We start from the raw sequence: 24,049 nt of genomic DNA, 5'->3' as shown, positions 1-24,049 counted from the left end.
TTCTAGTTCTCTGCCAATGTTTTAATCAGGTTATTTGAGGTTTTTTGATGTTGAGTTGTATGAGTTCTTTGGATGTTATTAACTCCTTATCAGATACATCATTTGGAAATGTCTTCATCCATTCAGTTAGGCAGCCTTTTTTTGTTGTTCTTAGTTTCCTTCCAGCTTCCCTGGTGGCTCAGCTGGTAGAGAAACCGCCTGCAATGCAGGAAACCTGGGTTCAATCCCTGGGTTGGGAAGATCCCCTGGAGAAGGGAATAGCAACCCATTCCAGTATTCTGGCTTGGAGAATTCCATGGACTATACAGTCCACGAGGTCACAAAGAGTCGGACACGACTGAGAAACTTTCATTTTCACTTTAGTTTCCTTCACTGTGCAAAAAGTTTTTAATTTAATGTAGTCCCGTTCATTTGCTTTTGTTTTCCTTACCTGAGGAGACATAGCCAAAAAAATATAGCTAAGAATGATGTCAAAGAGCATAGTGTGTAAGTTGCTCAGTCGTGTCCGACTCTGTGACCCCAGGGACTGCTCACCAGGCTCCTCTGTCCATGGGATTCTCCAGGCAAGAATACTGGAGTGGGTTGCCACTTTCTTCTCCAGGGGATCTTCCCGACCCAAGGATTGAACCCAGGTCTCCTGCACTGAAAGAGATTCAAAGAGCATATTGCTTGTGTTTTCTTCTAGTAGTTTTATGGCTTCCAGTCTTATGCTTAAGTCTTTATCTGTTTGGTGTGAGAAAGTAGTCTGCTTTGATTCTTTTGCATATAGCTGTCCAGTTTTTCCAACACCGTTTATTGAAGAAATCGCCTTTTCTCATTGTACATTTTTGTCTCTTTGTTGTTTATAGTCTCTATACTGGTTTGTGGATCTATGTGTCTGTTTTTTGTGCCAGCATCATCGTATTTTGATTAAGGTAACTATAGTACAGTTTGAAATCAAGGAATGTGATACCTCCAGTTTTGTTCTTTCTAAAAATTGTTTTGGCTACTTGGAGTCTTTTGTGTTTCCATGCAAATTTAGGTTTATTTGTTCTAGTTCTGTGAAAAATGCCGGTAGTATTTTGACATGGATTGCATTGAATCTGTAGATTGCATTCTGGAATATTCAAATTTGCTAAATCTGTATTTTCTGCATTTCATCTAAGAATTCTGAGATCATTTTGTAAGAGTCAGGTCCTTTGTCTCCATTGTCTATGTAGTTACTGGATTCTAAAAATATTGTATTTTGATAGCTTCAAGTTTTTGTTAGTGTGTTAAAAGAGAGGGAGAGAGAGAGATAAATGATGATGGTGCTTTTTTTAATATTAGGTCAAATAACTCCAGGGAATTGTGGACTTGATCCTTTTAGACATCTGTTCTTTCCCATATGTATGCTTTTTGGAAGGTGATCAATAATTATTCTTCCTATCTATAATCTTTTGCATTTAAATGTAACATATAGCTTTTAATCGAGTTCATTTGAATTATACAAGGAGAAGCAAGTTCCAAGTATGAGCTGTGAAACAGTCTATGAAGAGGTTATGTAACCTTCCCTTATTTATGAGCCTCTTAGGTTTAAAAGATAAGAGCGTGGTATGGAAATATTGACACTTTTAGAGGTGGTAATTGGATACTGGTTTGGAGAATGGATAGGAAGAGATAAAACTCTTTATTTATTCGAAAATCACTTGAAAGGCTTTTTAAAATGCTGATTGATTCTTTCTCTGCCCAGATCTCTGACAAGCAGGTTTTTAATAGAGATTTTACATTTTTAGTAAATTCCCATGTGATTACGATGCCTGCTGTTGCAGGAAATATACCTTGAGAACTACTGGACTAAATTTGGTCAGACCAATTAGAAATCTCATGCATCGATCTATGCAAGTTATAATATGGAAGTAAATGCTGATATTAGAGTTGAAAGAGGAAGGGATGGAGTCCAAAGCTGTATTAAAGTTAAAATTGACAGGACTTGTCAGACCACAACATGCAGGGGAAGGAGGGGAAGTGGCTCTAGAATGATTTCTGGATTTCTGACTTTGATGGTGGATTGAAAGCAGTGGTGCATGATCTCAAGATATGGAATAAAAGAGGAGAGACTGAGGAGGTTTGGGGATTGGGATTGATGATAAGTTTTGGGGGTGGGATTGATAAGTTTGGTATTAGACATGTCAAATGAAAATGTGTGGGTAATCAAAGTGGAGATGTTTGTTAGGAAAATATCAATAGGATACAACTGAGGTGAAGATGGCTGTTAATACAGTTATGTAAATGCAGGCATATATGTTGATGGAGAAGAAAATATACATCATATATTGAAGAGAATATGGAGCTCACAATAGAACTCTGGGATATGCCAATATTTAATGTGAAATCAGAATAGTTCACTTTAAAAAGGCCTTAGGACTGGCAGGAACTCTGCAATAGAGAGTGACAACTTTAAAAATAAAATAGCCAGTTGTCTCACCAGCAAAAGTTTATTCGGAAAATGTTAGAGGACTTGTAATTGGGGAAATAAATACAAGCTTTGGACCACAGGGAAATACTGAGGACAAAGGGGAGGAGCTTGTACAGAGAAAAAGAGGAGTGGGCAAGGCTGTTCTCTATGAAAATTCACTAGAGGAAAGTGAGAGTTCAGCTTTCTCATTGGCTGTGCTACAGAGTTTTCCATTGGCTGAGCTTGTTACCCAGCAAGAAGAACATCTCCCTTCCTCCTATCAGGGAAGTAGAGGCCCCTTCCCTTTTGAGATGGGCTTCTCTGGTGGCTCAGATGGTAAAGAATCTGCCTGCAATGCAGGAGACCCGGGTGTGATCCACAGGTCAGAAAGACCCCATGGAGAAGGAAATAAGAACCCACTCCAGTATTCTTGACCAGAGAATCCCATAGACAGAGGAGCCTGGTGGCCTGGTCCATGGGATTGCACAGAGTCCAACACGACTGAGTGAGTTAACACATACACATACACACCCCCCTTGAAGCTAGGGGGACCCTCCCTTCTTGTTCAGGGTAATTGTTAGGCATGAGAGCTCCCTTTGCTGGCCTTCCCAAGGCCAATTTTAGTTGAGGCTTAGAAATTACTTTTAACCAAAGTTTTTGTAAGGATGTAATCAACATGTCAGCTCTGCAGGAAGGTCAAATGACATATGGATGCAGCCATTTCCATGTATTTAGGAATCGGGTGATATAAAATCTTAGGAAAAGCAGTTTTGTCAGAGTAGCACAGATGGGATCCAGATTATATTTATTTGAAGTTAGAAACATTTTTAGAACAGAATACATGCCTTCTGCTTTTCTGATATTAAGTTTCTATTTTTTTCATCTCTTAAGAGGATATGGTTATTGATTTAAAAAATAGTTTAGGTGAATGGATTTAAATTCAAGTTCTAAGTTGAATGAAATATTGAAAGAACAAACTGTGAATCAATTTCTATGGCTTTCCTGTTATGAGGTGCTGCCTCTTGTGGGGTATTAATGTCCCTTTCCTCAGGAAGCTTGCAGAAATAACTGTAGAGTTTTTGTGGTTAAGAAGAGGTGGCAAGAATACACTGAAGAACTGTGCACAAAAGGCCTTAATGACCTGGATAACCATGATGGTGTGGTTGCTTAACTAAAGCCAGACATCCTGAAGTATGAAGTCGAGGGGGTCATAGGAGGCCTTACTATGAACAAAGCTAATGGAGGTGACAGAATTTCAGCTGAGCTATTTCAAATCCTAAAAGATGAAGCTACTATAGTGTTGCACTCAATGAGCCAGCAAATTTGGAAGACTGCAGTAGCCACAGGACTGGAAAAGGTCAGTTTTCATTCCAATCGCAAAGAAGGGCAAGGCCAAAGAATGTTCAAACTACCATACAGTTGCACTCATCTCACATGCTAACAAGGGAATGCTCAAAATCCTTCAAGCTAGGCTAAAATAGTACATGAACTAAAAACTTCCAAATGTTCAAGCTTAATTTAGAAAAGGCAGAGGAACTAGAAGTCAAATTGCCAACATCTGTTGGATCATAGAAAAAAACAAGAGAATTCCAGAAAAACTTCTGCTGCTTTGACTACACTAAAGCCTTTGACTGTGTGGATCACAACAAATTGTGGAAAATTCTTAAAGAGATGGGAATACCAGACCACTTTACCTGCCTCCTGAGAAACTTGTATGCAGATCAAGAAGCAATAGTTTGAATTGGACATGAAACAACAGACTGGTTCAAAGTTGGGAAAGAAGTACGTCAAGGCTGTATATTGTAACCCTGTTTATTTAACTTCTATGCAGTGTACATCATGCAAAATACCTGGCTGGATGAAGCACAAGCTGGAATCAAGATTGCTGGGAGAGATATAAACAACCTCAAATATACAGATGATACTACCCTAATGTCAGAAAGCAAAGAGGAACTAAAGAACCTCTTGATGAAGATGAAAGAGGAGAGTGATAAAGCTGGCTTAAAAGTCAACATTCAAAACGCTAAGACCATGGATGGCATCCAGTCCCATCACTTCATGGCAAAAAGAAGGGGAAAACATGGAAACAGTGGCAGATTTTATTTTCTTGGGCTCCATAATCACTGCAGATGGTGACTGCAGCTATGAAATTGAAAGTCACTTGCTGCTTGGAAGAAAAGCTATGACAAACCTTGACAGCATGTTAAAAAAGAGAGATATAACTTTGCTGACAAAGGTCTGTGTATAGTCAAGGCAATGGTTTTTCCAGTAGTCATGTATGGATGTGAGAGCTGGACCATAAAGAAGGCTGAGCGCTGAAGAATTTGATGCTTTTTAATTGTGGTGCTGGAGAAGACTCTTGAGAGTCCCTTGGACAGCAAGGAGATCAAACCAGTCAATCCTAAAGGAAGTCAACCCTGAATATTCACTGAAAGAACTGATGCCTGATGCTGAAGCTGGACCTCCAGTACTTTGGCTACCTGATGGGAAAAGCTGAGTCATTAGAAACGACCCTGATTCTGGGAAAGATTGAAGGTATGAGGAGAAGGAAGCAACAGAGGATGAGATGGTTGGATGGCATCACTGATTCAATGGACATGAGTTTGAGCAAACTCCAGGAGATAATGAAGGACAGGGAACCCTGCTCTGCTGCAGTCCATGGGGTCGCAAAGAGTTGAACATGACAGTGAGTGAACAACTTCTGAAAGGGTTTGTTTTGTTCTCTACCCATATCCGTGATAGGAACCAAGAGTATTATGCTGTAATTTGTGTGACAGTTGGCAAAGATTATTTTATTAGTTTCCTAATTGATCAATCTAGGGCAGCTATCACTTCTGGAATTTGACCATAAACATTTCTCTTTTACTCCAGTGTTTTTCCAAGCAAATTTATCATGGAATCCTGAGAGTAAATAGAAGTTGGTGCCCTACACATGATTGGTATCTGGTATAATAGTGTCATAAGCAGAAATTGTCAGTGGCGTGTTATTGTCTGGAAAACATAATTTAAACATGCCCACATCTGTGTTAGGAAACTTAGCGAGTTTCTGTGGGCTAATTCTTCTGGACTCTGGAAAGATCTGAGATTGAGCTAACACAACCCATTGGATTTGATGATTGTATCACTGTTAATTAGTTGGAAAGTTCCTCACAAAATGTGGGCCAAATGCAGAATGAGAGCAATGGCCAGTAAAATAGTGAGCTTTCTCAAACAAACAAACAAAACTGCATTAAACAGCATTTAAAAAAAAATTTCACATATTCTATTTTGTGGTCAAACTAACCTGATCTAATAGATTCTCTGAGTACTTTTATTTTTCCCTTTACTATTGGCCAAAGTTTCAAGTTTCTGCATTTAAAATCAAAAAACACTTTTAAAATCTCAGGCTACAAATGATCAGATGTATAAGTATTATTTTACAGAGACCAATCTAATTTTCTAGGTGGTTAGAAATTTCAGTGTTGGGAAATCAGGCCCTTAAAAGGCTGATGAGAAGAACAGTGGTGGGAGTAATGAAGAGTGGGGTGAATTCAGGGATTTTGAAGACAGGAAATGCAAAATCCAAGAGCTTTTTCACATCAGTTCTGATACTTTAACAATTCTGTTATTTGTTTCTCATTTAGGATAAAAATTACATGATATTAAGCCTATCACTGAGTTCAAGTAACATTTCTTCCTTTTCCTTTCTTTCTTGAGCAGGTTGTCAAGTTACTAAGCAACAAAAGGTCTCAAGCAGTTGGAATATTGATGTCTAGCCTTCACTTAGATATGAAAGATATACAACATGGTAAGTGAAAAATGGGCTTCCCATCTGGCTCAGCAGGTAAAGAATCCACCTGCAGTGCAGGAGACAGTCTGCAATGTAGGAAACAAGAGTTCTATCCCTGGGCTGGGAAGACCCCCTGGAGAAGGAAATGGCAACCCACTCCAGTATTCTTGCCTGGGAAATCCCATGGACAAAGGAGCCTGGTGAGCTACAGTCCAAGGGGTCACAAGAGTCAGATGCAACTTAGTGACTAAAAAATCACCAAGTGAGAAATAAAATTTCAGCTTTTGAATATTCACATTTGGGCTGAAGTGGAAAATTATTTTATACGTAGATTCTCTGTGTGTGTTGAGATTAGTGTGTTTCCTGTGAGTGCTACCAAACTTTCTGCCATGATTGTTTCTGAAAGGGTTATGGGTAATTTGACTCTTGTGTTATTTCTCTATCTTCTTAAGAGCCTAGTTCTCATGTGCCATGTTTAGTCTGCATTAGTAAATACTTAACTTTTGATTCATAAGAAATGCTAGTCCCACCGTGCTCTGTACCTGATTGACTGCTCCATGCCATGTCCGAAAAAGGACTGGTGAACACTCCTGAGATCCAGGTGTGGGCTGTGTCTCAGTCCCTGACGGTACCTGGGGAGGATGGTCCACAGGAGAGGAAAGTCTCTGAGGGTGAGTCTCAGATGTTTGCTGAGCTAACACAGTGAAGAGGAAGTAAACCTAAGACTTTCTAATATATAATATATATATAATATATAACTCCTACACTGGTTCCTAAAACCAGTGTAGGAGTTACAGGAAAGCTTCTGTAGATTGTTGTTTTTAAAATGATCTTATGATTGGAGATGTCAAAGAGTAGACTGGATTGCCATATGTAGTGATTAAACGAAAGCTCAGAGCTGTTCAGGAGACTACATGACCATTTGTCTCAGATGTCCGTAAAGCAAAGAGTGGGTGATGGGATGTGTTCTCTTCCTCCTCTGGTTCTGATAGGCTATGAGATGCTCAAAGAATCACTAAAGCAGCTTTATTATGTATAACTTTTTAGTGTGGACAAGTGGTCCCTCTTTTTTCAATTCCCTGGATGGCTAGGATATAACCCCTAGGCTTCTTTACCCGTGTTATTTTTTCTAGTATCCATCAAAGATAGTTTCAAATTATTCTTGGCCACTTATATATTGTTGGTTATCCAGACCCATGGAAGCAGTGATATGGTGGTGACCTTTTGTTATTTCTTTAATGGTGCTGTTTTAATTTACATCTTTAACCAGGCTTATAAAATATTCTCTATATTTGGAATTAGGATGGCTTTTTACCATTTTTAAAATGGTTTTTGTGTCAGTGTTTTAATACTCGACTCTACTTTGCTCTAGACAATTATCCCTATCCATATCATTCAATCACATTGTGCTGAAAGATACTGCCCAAGGTGAATAAAGGAGTTAAATCTATATTCAAATGTCCCTTGAGCTGTTCTGAGCCTTAGAGTAGATTTAAAGCAGATTAAATTTTCCAATGGAATGCCAGTTTACCTGTTAACAAAATACGGTTTATAAATTGTGAAAAGATTTACTTGGCTTTCCAGCTTACCACTTTATGTATATGGATTCTATTTGGTTGGCTTAAAATAATGTGTGGAGTAACTCATAAATAGCACAAGCTTGGCATGCCCTGTCTCTAGAAGAGTAGCTCAACCACAATTTAAATTTTTATTAAACTGCTTTGATGGTGAGGAGAGTTTCTCAAGCTGAAGCATTGGGGGCCATTGTCATGGAACAGGATGCAAAGGCAGATGCCAGGAAGTATTAGGTTGGTCAAATGTAGTTGTAGTTTGGGACCATGAATTTTAAATCATTATAACTAAGCTCACACACATCTTTGTTAATCAAAATAGGAACCATTATAATCAACACATTTTTGCCAGCGAGAAATAAGTTTGCTTATTCCTGTATTGTAAAAATCTGTGCTTCAGGATTCAATGAACTGTTGGAAAGCATTTTCGGCTTCCTGCTCATTGTGGAAGTGTTTTCCCTGCAAAAAGTTGTTGAGATACTTAAAGAAGTGGTAATCAGTTGGCAAGAGATCAGGTGAATATGGCGGATGAGGCAAAACTTCATAGCCCAATTCGTTCAACTTTTGAAGTGTTGGTTGTGCGACGAGCAGTCGGGCATTGTCGTAGAGAAGAATTGGGCCCTTTCTGTCGATTAATGCTGGCTGCAGGCCTTGCGGTTTTCAGTGTGGCTCATCAGTTTGCTCAGCATACTTCTCAGATGTAATGATTTTGCTGGAATTCAGAAAGTCGTAGCGGATCAGGCTGGTAGCAGACCACCAAACAGTGACCATGACCCTTTTTGGAGCATGTTTGACTTTTGGAAGTGCTTTGAAATTTCTTCTTGGTCCAGCCACTGAGCTGGTAGTTCCAATTGTCATATAAAATCCACTTTTCATCACATTTCACAATCTGATCAAGAAATAGTTCATTTTTGTTGTGTAGAATAAGAGAAAATGCACTTCAAAATGACAATTTTTTTGATTTGTGGTCAGCTCATGAGGCACTCAATGACATCACTGACTTGATGAACTTGAGTTTGAGCTCCAGGAGATGGTAAAGGCCAGGGAAGCCTGGCATGCTGCAAGTCCATGGAGTTGCAGAGAGTCGGACACAACTCAGCAACTGAACGACAATATGAGGAACTCACTTATCAAGCTTTTCCACCTTTCCATTTTGCTTCAAATGCAGCACAATGGTAGAATGGTTGACGTTGAGTTCTTCAGCAACTTCTCGTGTAGTTGTAAGAGAATCAGCTTTGATGATGCTCTCAAGTGGTCCTTGTCAACTTATGATGGCTGGCCACTATACTTCTCACCTTCAAGGCTCTTATCTCCTTTGCAATGCTTCTTGAACCACCACTGAACTGTATTAGCAGTTCCTGGACCAAATGAGTTGTTGATGTTATAAGTTGTCTCCACTGCTTTATAGCCCATTATTTACTCAATAGGAAAATCACTCGAATTTGCTTTCTGTCTAACATCATTTCTCTAGTCTAAAGTATAAAATAGACAGCAAGTAATAAGTCATTACCAAAAAAACATAAAGTGAAAAAGTGCATTAATATGATGTATATATATATATTCATAACCATAATTTATTTAAGAGAAATAAGATAAACATAACCACATTTATTTAAGAATGTATTCTAATACCAAATGGCAGATTTCAACAGTGCAAAACTTCAATTACTTTTGTGTGTGTGTGTGTAGCGGAGTTTTATTACAGTGAAGAGGGGCAGAGAAAGCTTCTAACATAGACATCAGAAGGGGTTGGAGAGTGCCCCCTTGCTAGTCTTTAGCAAGGGAGCAATATGCTTTTTAAATTAGTTATTACAAATCAAATTATTATACAAATCAAGTTATTATAAATCAAAAGAATGTCTCAAGGTTGTAAAAATTTTACCAGACCCACTCTCACAATTTACATTTTAAGATAACAAACAGGATTAGTCAGAAGTTTTTCAGGAAGGAGAAACTGTCCTCAAGCAGTTATATCTATGTTGTTATATAATCTTTAGTACAGAGTTTAAGCTGAGTTGTGTTGTTGCTTAACCATCAGTGCAGGGCTTAAAGGAAAATAAGTTTTATGTGACTAAGACTAAGGAATGTAAAGAAAAAAAAAAAAGATGTTTGTCCTTTCCTTTTCCTTGAGAATTCCAGACCCCTCTCTCCTCCTCAGGGACCCTGGACTTCTTAGCAACCTGCATAAGAATTGACTCTCTCATTCGCCCCTTTTCTGTTAGGAGCATTATGTTGCCAAGGGAAAGGGGCGTCATTTTCATTCCATAACTACTTCCTGCTGTGATGGGGTGCTATCCCTAAATTGTTGAGGCAGCGTATTCTCTTAACCCTCATATTGAGGGTCTCCGATCCAGGGACCCCAAATAATAGTTGGAGGAGGCTGTGGCACTCTAGGAGCCTGGACCACCATTTGTAACTTAAAAGCTTTCACACTGTTAGAAACAAATTCAGTTATATAGTTACAGATGCAGAGAGCAAACAGTAAAAGCAGAATAGTTAGAATTATTATGATTAAGATACTTTTCCACCATGAGGGGCTAGTTAACATTTCCCAAAGTGAGGTGACTGAGGCTTCAGGAGAATCCATAGCCTGAATCATCTTGTTCATGTGCTTAGTAAAGTGAGGAGCATTAGTACTCATATCTGGTATAGAGTACATCATGAGAAACACTGGGCTGGAAGAAGCACAAGCTGGAATCAAGATTGCCAGGAGAAATATCAATAACCTCAGATATGCAGATGACACCATCCTTATGGCAGAAAGTGAGGAACTAAAGAGCCTCTTGATGAAAGGGAAGGAAGAGAGTGAAAAAGTTAGCTTAAAACTCAACATTCAGAAAACAGATCATGGCATCCGGTCCCATTCAGTCAGTTCAGTCGCTCAGTCGTGTCTGACTCTTTGTGACCCCATTAATCGCACACACCAGGCCTCCCTGTCCATCACCAACTCCCGGAGTTCACTCAGACTCACGTCCATCGAGTCAGTGATGCCATCCAGCCATCTCATCCTCTGTCGTCCCCTTCTCCTCCTGCCCCCAATCCCTCCCAGCATCAGAGTCTTTTCCAATGAGTCATCTCTTCCCATGAGGTGGCCAAAGTACTGGAGTTTCAGCTTTAGCATCATTCCTTCCAAAGAAATCCCAGGGCTGATCTCCTTCAGAATGGACTGGTTGGATCTCCTTGCAGTCCAAGGGACTCTCAAGATCTCAAGATCCGGTGCTATTACTTCATTGCAAATAGATGGGAAAACAATGGAAGCAGTGAGAGACTTTATTTTGAGGGCCTCCAAAATCACTGCATGGTGACTGCAGCCGTGAAACTAAAAGATGCTTGCTCCTTGGAAGAAAAGTTATGACCAACCTAGACAGCATATTAAAAAGCAGAGACATTACTTTGTCAACAAAGGTCTGTCTGGTCAAGGCTATGGTTTTTCCAGTGGGCATGTATGGAAGTGAGAGTTGGGCTATAAAGAAAGCTGAGCACCGAAGAATTGATGCTTTTGAACTGTGATGTTGGAGAAGACTCTTGAGAGTCCCTTGGACTGCAAGGAGATCCAACTAAAGGAGATCCATCCTAAAGGAGATCAGTCCTGAGTGTTCATTGGAAGGACTGATGTTGAAGCTGAAACTCCAATACTTTGGCCACCTAATGCAAAGAGCTGACTCATTTGAAAAGACCCTGATGCTGGGAAAGATTGAGGGCAGGAGGAGAAGGGGACGACAGAGGATGAGATGGTTGAATGGCATCACTGACTCAATGGACATGAGTTTGAGTGAACTCTGGAAGTTGGTGATGGACAGGGAGGCCTGGCGTGCTGCGGTTCATGGAGTTGCAGAATCGGACACAACTGAGCGACTGAACTGAACTGGTATATATGTACAACATTGGGTATGAATAATAGCACAAGTTCCTCCCTGTAAGGCCGTTAGAATATCTAAAGCCAATCTGCTTTGTAAAATCACCTTTCTAATTTGTATTTGTTCAGCATTAAGGGCTGAAATAGCTTTTTGAGAATCTTGTAAATCTTGTTGAGTACAGTTATTCAGAGCATCAACTTGTAGCATAATATCTATATAGTTCCCAGAGAGGGAATGAATATTGCAGCCATAAAATCATACCAGTGAAATACAGACCTTGCCTAGCGAGTTTTATGTGTGGCAGATGAGCAGGCTTCTCTGGAAGCTCTGAAGATATGAAGCCCTGAATAAAAGGTAAACCTCGGGTGCATCTCCCTATCCATCAAGGGGAAGCCATGCCTATAGGTAAGAGCCACATATCCAGTAAGTCCTGTTTGGAGCAAACCAGCGTGACTTAGATATCCAGTCCCAATCAGTGCCTAGCCAGGCAAAGGGAGGACCTGAACTGGGATTGGAGAACACAGGAATGATTACATTGCATATTTCTTGAGGCAAAAATATCAATTGTTTCCAATCATTATAATTATGTTGCTGGCTAGCTTCTGGGGATGACTCTATTTGTTCCCAGCATATGGGAACGTTAGATAGTAGGCATCTCTTTTCAGGAGTTAGCCATATGACCTCATCCCATATTTGATAAATATCAGGTAGGAAACCACCAGGTATAGACCCATTTACCTTCTTATGTGCAGAAAAATAGTCATTAAACCAAAATAAAAGTAAGAGTGAAAGTGAAGTCACTCATTTGTGTCTGACTCTTTGCGACCCTGTGGACTGTAGCCCATCAGGCTCCTCTGTCTATGGGATTCTCCAGGCAAGAATACTGGAGTGGGTTGCCATTTCCTTCTACAGGGGATCTTTGCGACCCAGGGATTGAACCCAGGTCTCCTGCATTGCAGGCAGATGCTTTACCCTCTGAGCCACCAGGGAAGCCCAACTGAAATACTGTATAATTAAAGTTGAAAGTCACATTATGTGCATAGTCCCTGAGTGTGTAGTTGTTTGAGTCCCAATTTAGTGTCAGAGGTTCTAGAATCTGTACTTTGGATGGGCCCTAAGCCCCAGAAACTATCAGTACAAAGTTCAGTTTGTTGGGTCAGGCAGGTACCTTTGGTTGTTTTTTTTTTTTTTTTTTTTTTATTTTATTTTTAAACTTTACAATATTGTATTGGTTTTGCCAAATATCGAAATGAATCCACCACAGGTATACATGTGTTCCCCATCCTGAACCCTCCTCCCTCCTCCCTCCCCATACCATCCCTCTGGGTCGTCCCAGTGCACCAGCCCCAAGCATCCAGTATCGTGCATCGAACCTGGACTGGCGACTCATTCCATATATGATATTATACGTATTTCAATGCCATTCTCCCAAATCATCCCACCCTCTCCCTCTCCCACAGAGTCCAAAAGACTGTTCTATACATCAGTGTCTCTTTTGCTGTCTCGTATATAGGGTTATTGTTACCATCTTTCTAAATTCCATATATATGCGTTAGTATACTGTATTGGTGTTTTCCTTTCTGGCTTACTTCACTCTGTAAAATCGGCTCCAGTTTCTTCCACCTCATTAGAACTGATTCAAATGTATTCTTTTTAATGGCTGAGTAATACTCCATTGTGTATATGTACCACAGCTTTCTTATCCATTCATCTGCTGATGGACATCTAGGTTGCTTCCATGTCCTGGCTGTTATAAACAGTGCTGCGATGAACATTGGGGTACACCTGTCTGTTTCCCTTCTGGTTTCCTCAGTGTGTATGCCCAGCAGTGGGATTGCTGGGTCGTATGGCAGTTCTATTTCCAGTTTTTTAAGGAATCTCCACACTGTTCTCCATAGTGGCTGTACTAGTTTGCATTCCCACCAACAGTATAAGAGGGTTCCCTTTTCTCCACACCCTCTCCAGCATTTATTGCTTGTAGACTTTTGGATCGCAGCCATTCTGACTGGCGTGAAATGGTACCTCATAGTGGTTTTGATTTGCATTTCTCTGATAATGAGTGATGTTGAGCATCTTTTCATGTGTTTGTTATCCATCTGTATGTCTTCTTTGGAGAAATGTCTATTTAGTTCTTTGGCCCATTTTTTGATTGGGTCGTTTATTTTTCTGGAATTGAGGTGTAGGAGTTGCTTGTATATTTTTGAGATGAGTTGTTTGTCAGTTGCTTCATTTGCTATTATTTTCTCCCATTCTGAAGGCTGTCTTTTCACCTTGCTAATAGTTTCCTTTGTTGTGCAGAAGCTTTTAAGTTTAATGGGTTAAATGCCCCAACCAAAAGACAAAGACTGGCTGAATGGATAAAAAAACAAGACCCCTACATATGCTGTCTACAAGAGACCCACCTCAAAAACAGGGGACACATACAGACTGAAAGTGAAGGGCTGGAAAAAGATTTTCCATGCAAATAGGGACCAAAAGAAAGCAGGAGTAGCAATACTCATATCAGATAAAATAGACTTTAAAACAAAGGCTGTGAAAAGAGACAAAGACGGTCACTACATAATGATCAAAGGATCAATCCAAGAAGAAGATATAACAATTATAAATATATATGCACCCAACATGGGAACACCGTAATATGTAAGACAAATGCTAACAAGTATGAAAGGAGAAATTAACAATAACACAATAATAGTGGGAGACTTTAATACCCAACTCACACCTATGGATAGATCAACTAAACAGAAAATTAACAAGGAAACACAAACTTTAAATGATACAATAGACCAGGCAGGTACCTTTGTAAGTTTCCCAGGTGGCCCTAGTGGTAAAGAACCTACCTGCCAGTGCAGAAGAAGTAAGAGACCCAAGTTCAGTCCCTGGGTTGGGAAGATCCCCTGGAGGAGGGCATGGAAACCCACTCCAGTATTCTTGCCTGGAAAATTCCATGGACAGAGAAGTCTGGTGGGCTACAGTCCATGGGGTCACAAAGAGTCAGACACGACTAAAGCAACTGAGCACAAACGGAGATACTCTCAGGGCCAAGGCAGGCTCTGAACTGGCTCATCTCTGAAGGTTATCTCCTGCATTTTGATTAAAATTCTAGTTCCTATCTTGTCAGATCTTTGAAGCCTTTAAGATATTTTTCAAATATATTTTGTTCATCATTTTTAATTGTTCAATGGGAGGATTCCTTTAAATAATCCAGTTTTGTTCTCAAAAATTGGTATTATGACAGTAGCTATAGACTTGCAGTTTAGTGAAAATAAACTGAATTTTCTGTACAACTTTTGATCCATAAGGAGTCAGTGCAGTATTGACAACTCTCAGGTCCATTTTGGTAGATAACAGTAGCTGTAAAAAAATTCTGAATTTCATAAGGGTCAGCTTTATCCTCCCAGCCCCCAGTCTCACTTCTGGGTAGAGTATCTGCGTGGTTTATCACCCAGGGTGAGATACTTCTGAGAGTGGAAGGGGTGCCGTTCATAATGCTGCCTGGACAACAAGTGTGAAGTGGACATTTTCCAGGCACACAGGTAGTAGGGTCGGACAAAGCAATTTCTGATCTAATTCTCTCTTTGTTTAGATATTTATTAAACCAACGTTTATTGCCCAGCAGGAACACAAGAGTTTGAAAAGCCTGCTCTGTAACCCTGAGGTTTCCTGGCTGTCTGTACTTGGAGATCCTCTCACCAGTATCTTTTCTGAAGGATTTGCTCTGTGCCAACGCAGTCATACCACAGAGCGAGGGGTCTGTTGTCCTCAGTCTGCACGAGACACTGGAAACGCAGCACAGCCAGAGCCGCACCCAGGCTATTAGGGGAAAGCCTCCCTAAGGATCCCCGCTGTGGACTCCTGCATGGGGCTCTCCTGCTCTTGTGCATCTCTAAGAGATTTCATCTGATCCACAGGCATGTGTACCTTTAGTGTCACCAGCAGACCCCCGTTTCAGATGTTAGTGTGGCGGGTATGTCTGAGGACCTTGCAGCAACTGCCTCTGGAGCATGGCTTTTCTTACTGGTGCCGCCAGTCACATGGAGGCCCGGGCGCTGAACTGTTAACTGTTTACCCAGTTCTACTCCCTTTGTGTACGCATGTCAACAGTGATTACAGATACAGTGGTGAGACACACCTAAGAAAGTGTGTAAAGATCCCTCACAGGGAAGTGTGTTTCACTGTCCCTCCAGGACAGTGACCCCTGGTTCCTTCCCTCCTTTTCATGCCCTTCCTGTATAAAGCCAGTTGGTATTGTTGGCACAAGGGCAATGAATACTCAAGTATGTCATTGAAATTTCTATTGTGTTTAAATGTGATTTATGTAAAACTGCATAGTATTCCATCAGCAATATAGTTGATAAGGTAAATGAAACATGGTTATTTTTATTATTTGGTCTCTAAGCTTAATGATTGGAGAAGGCAATGGCACCCCACTCCAGTACTCTTGCCTGGAAAATCCCATGGACGGAGGAGCCTGGTAGGCTGCAGTCCATGGGGTCACTAAGAGTCGGACACGACTGAGCGACTTCACTTTCACTTTTCCCTTTCATGCATTGGAGAAGGAAATGGCAACCCACTCCAGTGTTCTTGCCTGGAGAATCCCAGGGATGGGGGAGCCTGGTGGGCTGCCGTCTGTGGGGTCGCACAGAGTCGGACATGACTGACGCGACTTAGCAGCAGCAGGAGCAGCAAGCTTAATGATTGCTTTTCAAACACTTTTTTATTTTTTAAAAAAATGTAGTTAAGGATACCTTATAAGGACAATAACATGCTTTTAGATTTAAATCAGAAATTCCTGTAACATCTGTCAATTTCTGACTCTTCATTGTATCCTGTGTTGTGGATGTTTTGATATTCGCTCAGTGACCCCTTTAAAGGGGCTCAGAGCTAAGGAGCCTCATCCTGACCATGGTATAGGAAGGAATTGCCTGAGGTTGCAGGTGCTTAAAAAGGTAATTGCTTCTGACAAACAGGAGATACATTCTAAAATCTTTCATAATCAAATCTTTTTATCAGTATCCAAAGAGATGGAATTCAGTATTGCTTTGAATTGTACACTCCCACCCCATTGTTACTGATGGTTGTGTAAAATGGTCCAGTTAATTTCTATTTTGCAGGGAAGAGAATTGCAGCTTGTAGATCAAGTGTATCTGAGGCTTCCCCTTAATAAGGACACCCGTCCATCTGACTCCTTGTTCAGTGCTGTCTATAGTATGTTAGCTTGTCTCAGAGTGAGGAGGACCTCTGTTATCTAATAAAATGCAAAAACAGAACTGGCAGGAGAACATAATACTTCTGACCACCAATATGGAATTTTAAAACTTTGGAGAATATCTATTTAGCAAATTTGGTCTCTTGCTTTAAGGGTCATATTATATGACCCTGTTTGCTTATTGACTCTGTTTCTTAGAGAAAAGAAGTTGTGGGTTTCTTTTTCACATCTGTGAGTTAAGTGAAGAAAAATATTTTTTAAAAAACTAATTAATGGAGTTCATTCTTGCAAGCAAAGATAAAGAAAAAAATTTTATATAAAAAGCAATCTAGGTTATGGCTATCAATAAACTGAAGCATATTGTGATTATTTATGAGTCTGGTGGTACCTCTAGATGGAACTTCCTATGCCCCCCTTTTAGGAACCAGTTGCTCAGAGAGTATGTAGGGAAACACAGAGTATCTCCCTGGTGTGGTCCTTGGGGATGACTCACCATCTAAGCACATTTCTTCTTAGCATCTCTGCTTCCCAGGTTTCCCTCCACTTTCTGGTGTAGTCTAGCAATGCTTGGGACGTGGATTCTGGGACCAGGCAGGCCCCCTGTTTTCTGTTATGGATGGAATGTTCACTCCCTTTCTCCCCATTCCTACACTGAAGTCCTAACTTTCAATGTGATAGTATCCAGAAGTGGGGCCTTTGAGATTAATCAGGTTGAGATGAGGCCAAGAGGCTGGAGCCCCCATCATGGGATTAGCATCCTAATAAGAGGAGGGAAAACCAGGAGTCTGCCAGCCAGCAAGAGAAGCCACCCCAGTTCCAATCTCCAGAACCTTGAAAACTGAATTCCTATTGTTTAAACCATCCAGTCTAAGGCACATTTGAAGCTCAGCTCTGCCACTGGTTAGGTGGGTAAATCTGGGCAAATGTCTTCCTCATCTCTGTTTCTTAGTTTTCTCATTAGTAAAAATGGCTGTAAAATGAGTTATTTCCTATAAATATGTGTATGTGCACTCACATGCAAGCACACACACAAGCCCACATAGATATTCAGACATATAGTCACACATGCATGCTCATTGGCACCCACACACACAACACCCTTCCTTCATTCCTTAGGGAATGAGCTGTGTTTTCCAGGTGTGGGAGTATTTGAAACTCCAGCTGGCCACTCATGGAGAAGGAAGAGTGTAAAGGTTTTATTCCTCCTTCCTTGCTTTGAGCGGTTCCACTACAAACCTTTCCTGGAAGACAGCCTTGTGATGGAATTCTCAAGTGAGAAATGAGAGGGGAGAGATGGGAGTTCAAGTTCAAGGGGAACGTAAATGAGGCAAATTTGATTGTCCTTAGCTTGGGTTTTCCATCACTATTACTGAAACACTGAGTTAGTACTGGGTTGTGTCCATTTCTGTTTCCGGAATGGAGACAGATATGAGAGTTATGTGTAGCAGCCACTCTTCAAAGTTGGCTGTGTGGTGTTTGGCTCAGATGGTAGATAATCCACCTACAGTGCAGGAGTAAAGTGAAGTAGCTTAGTCATGTCCGACTCTGTGACTCCATGGACTGTAGCCCACCAGGCTCCTCTGTCCATGGGATTCTCCAAGCAAGAATACTGGAATGGGTTGCCATTTCCTTTTCCAGGGGATCTTCCCGACCCAGGGATCGAACTCAGGTCTCCTGCATTGCAGGCAAATGCTTTAACCTCTGAGCCACCAGGGAAGCCCTGGTGCAGGAGACGTGGGTTCAATCACTGGGTCAGGAAGATCCCCTGGAGAAGGGAATTGCAACCTGCTTCAGTATTCTTGCCTGGAAAATCCCATGGACAGAAGAGACTGGCAGGCTACAGTCCATGGGGTCAAAAAGAGTGAACACGACTGAATGACTGACACTTCTTTATCTGAGAGGAGAGTAGTTTGTTTGGCCCTTGAAAGGCTGGGATGTCCTGTAGCCACGTGCCTTCTCATCACCGTCTCTGTGCTGTGTGTCACCCCACCCCTCACGCGTTGCCGGTGGGCACTGGAGGCAGGGAGGACGGCGGCGGGGAGGGCTTAGGCTTTGGTGGTAGAGTGAACCTTGGTGATGGCTGTGAGCAAAATCTAAGTACATGGGCAGATGATTCTGTTTCTTGCTTTGACATACTATTTTCCTGAAAGGTGAACTAGTTTCTAGCATTGAGTGTAAAGCATGAGAACACTTAAAAATGAGGAAATGCTCTTTCTCAACTGACAGAACTTTATAGGATGTTTCGTGGTGACTCTATCCCTGAGTGTTCTGGTAGCTACTGGTAGAGCAGTTCTTTTACCCCTGTGCCTACCACTGAATAATAGTTTTCTTATGAAACTGTGTTATAGTTGCATTCTTAACCTTTCTTAAAGTAATGAAGTATAATATGTCAAAAATGTTGCTTTTCTTCTTCCATTTTTAATGTTAAAATGGCTGCCCCAAAACTCACCAATTTTGATGGTTTTTTTTTTTGCTTATCCATTTTATTTATTTGCTTATTTTAAATATAAATTTATTTATTTTAATTGGAGGCTAATTACTTTACAATATTGTATTGGTTTTGCCATACATCAACATGAATCTGCCACGGGTATACACATGTTCCCCATCCTGAATCCCCCTCCCACATCCCTCCCCGTACCATCCCTCTGGGTCATCCCAGTGCACCAGCCCCAAGCATCCTGTATTCTGCATCGAACCTGGACTGGTGATTCATTTCTTATATGATATTATACATGTTTCAATGCAATTCTCCAAAATCATCCCACCCTCTCCCTCTCCCACAGAGTCCAAAAGACTATTCTATACATATGTGTCTTTTTTGCTGTCTCGCATACAGGGTTATCATTACCCTCTTTCTAAATTCCATATATATGCGTTAGTATACTGTATTGGTGTTTTTCTTTCTGGCTTACTTCACTCTATATAATAGGCTCCAGTTTCATCCACCCCATTAGAACTGATTCAAATTTATTCTTTTTAATGGCTGAGTAATACTCCATTGTGTATATGTACCACAACTTTCTTATCCATTCATCTGCTGACAGACATCTAGGTTGCTTCCATGTCCTGGATATTATAAACAGTGCTGCGATGAACATTGGGGTACACATGTCTCTTTCAATTCTGGTTTCCTCGGTGTGTATGCCCAGCAGTGGGATTGCTGGGTCGTATGGCAGTTCTATTTCCAGTTTTTTAAGGAATCTCCACACTGTTCTCCATAGTGGCTGTACTAGTTTGCATTCCCACCAACAGTGTAAGAGGGTTCCCTTTTCTCCACATCCTCTCCAGCATTTATTGCTTGTAGACTTTTGGATCGCAGCCATTCTGACTGGCGTGAAATGATACCTCATTGTGGTTTTGATTTGCATTTCTCTGATAATGAGTGATGTTGAGCATCTTTTCATGTGTTTGTTAGCCATCTGTATGTCTTCTTTGGAGAAATGTCTATTTAGCTCTTTGGCCCATTTTTTGATTGGGTCGTTTATTTTTCTGGAATTGAGCTGCAGGAGTTGCTTGTTTATTTTTGAGATTAGTTGTTTGTCAGTTGCTTCATTTGCTATTATTTTCTCGCACTCTGAAGGCTGTCTTTTCACCTTGCTTACAGTTTCCTTTGTTGTGCAGAAGCTTTTAATTTTAATTAGGTCCCATTTGTTTATTTTTGCTTTCATTTCCGATATTCTGGGAGGTGGGTCATAGAGGATCCTGCTGTGATTTATGTCGGAGAGTGTTTTGCCTATGTTCTCCTCTAGGAGTTTTATAGATTCTGGTCTTACATTTAGATCTTTAATCCATTTTGAGTTTGTTTTTGTGTATGGTGTTAGAAAGTGTTCTAGCTTCATTCTTTTACAAGTGGTTGACCAGTTTTCCCAGCACCACTTGTAAAAGAGATTGTCTTTTCTCCATTGTATATTCTTGCCTCCTTTGTCAAAGATGAGGTGTCCATAGGTGTGTGGATTTATCTCTGGACTTTCTATTTTGTTCCATTGATCTATATTTCTGTCTTGGTGTCATTACCATACTGTCTTGATGACTGTGGCTTTGTAGTAGAGCCTGAAGTCAGACATGTTGACTCCTCCAATTCCATTTTTCTTTCTCAAGATTGCTTTGGCTATTCGAGGTTTTTTTGTATTTCCATACAAACTGTGAAATTATTTGTTCTAGCTCTGAAAAATACCATTGGTAGCTTGATAGGGATTGCATTGATTCTATAGATTGCTTTGGGTGGTATACTCATTTTCACTATATTGATTCTTCCAATCCATGAACATGGTATATTTCTCCATCTATTAGTGTCCTCTTTGATTTCTTTCATCAGTGTTTTATAGTTTTCTATATATAGGTCTTTAGTTTCTTTAGGTAGATACATTCCTAAGTATTTTATTCTTTTCGTTACAATGGTGAATGGAATTGTTTCCTTAATTTCTCTTTCTATTTTCTCATTATTAGTGTATAGGAATGCAAGGGATTTCTGTGTGTTTATTTTGTATCCTGCAACTTTACTATATTCATTGATTAGCTCTAGTAATTTTCTGGTGGAGTCTTTAGGGTAACAGAAGCAGAAGATATTAAGAAAAGATGGCAAGAATACACAGAAGAACTGTACAAAAAAGATCTTCATGACCCAGATAATCATGATGGTGTGATCACTGACCTAGAGCCAGACATCCTGGAATGTGAAGTCAAGTGGGCCTTAGAAAGCATCACTACGAAGAAAGCTAGTGGAGGTGATGGAATTCCAGTTTAGCTGTTTCAAATCCTGAAAGATGATGCTGTGAAAGTGCTGCACTCATTATGCCAGCAAATTTGGAAAACTCAGCAGTGGCCACAGGACTGGAAAAGGTCAGTTTTCATTCCAATCCCAAAGAAAGGCAATGCCAAAGAATGCTCAAACTACCGCACAATTGCACTCATCTCACACGCTAGTAAAGTAATGCTCAAAATTCTCCAAGCCAGGCTTCAGCAATATATGAACTGTGAACTTCCTGATGTTCAAGCTGGTTTTAGAAAAGGCAGAGGAACTAGAGATCAAATTTCCAACATCTGCTGGATCATGGAAAAAGCAAGAGAGTTCCAGAAAAACATCTACTTCTGCTTTATTGACTATGCCAAAGCCTTTGACTGTGTGGATCACAATAAACTGTGGAAAATTCTGAAAGAGATGGGAATACCAGACCACCTGACCTGCCTCTTTCAAAACCTATATGCAGGTCAGGAAGCAACAGTTAGAACTGGACATGGAACAACAGACTGGTTCCAAATAGGAAAAGGATTACGTCAAGGCTGTATATTGTCACTCTGCTTATTTAACTTATCTGCAGAGTACATCATGAGAAACGCTGGACTGGAAAAAGCACAAGCTGGAATCAAGATTGCCATGAGAAATATCAATAACCTCAGATATGCAGATGACACCACCCTTATGGCAGAAAGTGAAGAGGAACTAAAAAGCCTCTTGATGAAAGTTAAATAGGAGAGTGAAAAAGTTGGCCTAAAGCTCAACATTCAGAATATGAAGATTATGGCATCCAGTCCCATCACTTCATGGGAAATAGATGGAGAAACAGTGGAAACAGTGTCAGACTTTATTTTTGGGGGGCTCCAAAATCACTGCAGATGGTGACTGTAGCCATACAATTAAAAGACACTTACTCCTTGGAAGGAAAGTTATGACCAACCTAGACAGCATATTCAAAAGCAGAGACATTACTTTGCCAACAAAGGTCCATCTAGTCAAGGCTATGGTTTTTCCTGTGGTCATGTATGGATGTGAGAGTTGGACTGTGAAGAAGGCTGAGCACCGAAGAATTGATCCTTTTGAACTGTGGTGTTGGAGAAGACTGTTTAGAGTCCCTTGGACTGCAAGGAGATCTAACCAGTCCATTCTGAAGGAGATCAGCCCTGGGATTTCTTTGGAAGGAATGATGCTGAAGCTGCAACCCCAGTACTTTGGCCACCTCATGCGAAGAGTTGACTCATTGGAAAAGACTCTGATGCTGGGAGGGATTGGGGGCAAGAGGAGAAGGGGATGACAGAGGATGAGATGGCTGGATGGCATCACTGACTCGATGGATGTGAGTCTGAGTGAACTCCGGGAGTTGGTGATGGACAGGGAGGCCTGGCGTGCTGCGATTCATGGGGTTGCAAAGAGTCGGACACGACTGAGCAACTGAACTGAACTGAACTGATGTAGAGGATCATGTCATCTGCAAACAGTGAGAGTTTTACTTCTTTTCCAATTGGGATTCCTTTTATTTCTTTTTCTGTTCTGATTGCTGTGGCCAAAACTTCCAAAACTGTGTTGAATAGTAGTGAAAGTGGGCACCCTTGTCTTGTTCCTGACTTTAGGGGAAATACTTTCATTTTTCACCATTGAGGATAATGTTTGCTGTGGGTTTGTCATATATAGCTTTTATTATGTTGAGATATGTTCCTTGCATTCCTGCTTTCTGAAGAGTTTTTATCATAAATGGATGTTGAATTTTGTCAAAGGCTTTCTCTGCATATATTGAGATAATCATATGGCTTTTATTTTTCAAAATGTTGATGTGGTGTATTACATTGATTGATTTGCAGATATTGAGGAATCCTTGCATCCCTGATATAAAGCCCACTTGGTCATGATATATGGTCTTTTTAATGTGTTTTGGATTCTGATTGCTAGAATTTTGTTAAGGATTTTTGCATCTATGTTCATCAGTGCTATTGGCCTGTAGTTTTCTTTTTTTGTGGCATCTTTGTCAGGCTTTGGTATTAGGGTGATGGTGGCCTCATAGAATGAGTTTGGAAGTTTACCTTCCTCTGCAATTTTCTGGAAGAGTTTGAGTAGGACAAGTGTTAGCTCTTCTCTAAATTTTTGGTAGAATTCAGCTGTGAAGCTGTCTGGACCTGGGCTTTTGTTTGCTGGAAGCTTTCTGATTACAGTTTCAATTTCCGTGCTTGTGATGGGTCTGTTAAGATTTTCTGTTTCTTCCTGGTCCAGTTTTGGAAAGTTCTACTTTTCTAAGGATTTGTCCATTTTTTCCACGTTGTCCATTTTATTGGCATATGTTTGCTGATAGTAGTCTCTTATGATCCCTTGTATTTCTGTGTTGTCTCTTGTGATCTCTCCATTTTCATTTTTAATTTTATTGATTTGATTTTTCTCCCTTTGTTTCTTGATGAGTCTGGGTAATGGTTTGTCAATTTTATTTATCCTTTCAAAGAACCAGCTTTTGGCTTTGTTGA

The 24,049-nt window shown here is 40.5% G+C and overlaps 1 protein-coding gene across 1 annotated transcript in view; it reads left to right on the top strand.

The window, feature by feature from the left end:
• Positions 1-24,049, top strand: part of FMN2 (formin 2) — a 373,106-nt gene that overhangs the window by 195,474 nt on the left and 153,583 nt on the right. Inside the window, exon 7 of the mRNA XM_055587923.1 lies at positions 6,116-6,203. Within this exon, the coding sequence (XP_055443898.1) occupies positions 6,116-6,203 (88 nt within the window). The remainder of the gene's footprint in view (positions 1-6,115; positions 6,204-24,049) is intronic.

This window comes from Bubalus kerabau, chromosome 1 (genome assembly GCF_029407905.1).
Source record: "Bubalus kerabau isolate K-KA32 ecotype Philippines breed swamp buffalo chromosome 1, PCC_UOA_SB_1v2, whole genome shotgun sequence".
In the NCBI taxonomy this organism is placed as follows: domain Eukaryota; kingdom Metazoa; phylum Chordata; class Mammalia; order Artiodactyla; family Bovidae; genus Bubalus; species Bubalus kerabau.
Note: the sequence above shows the minus strand (reverse complement) of the source record. Positions and strands in the feature narration are given on the sequence as shown.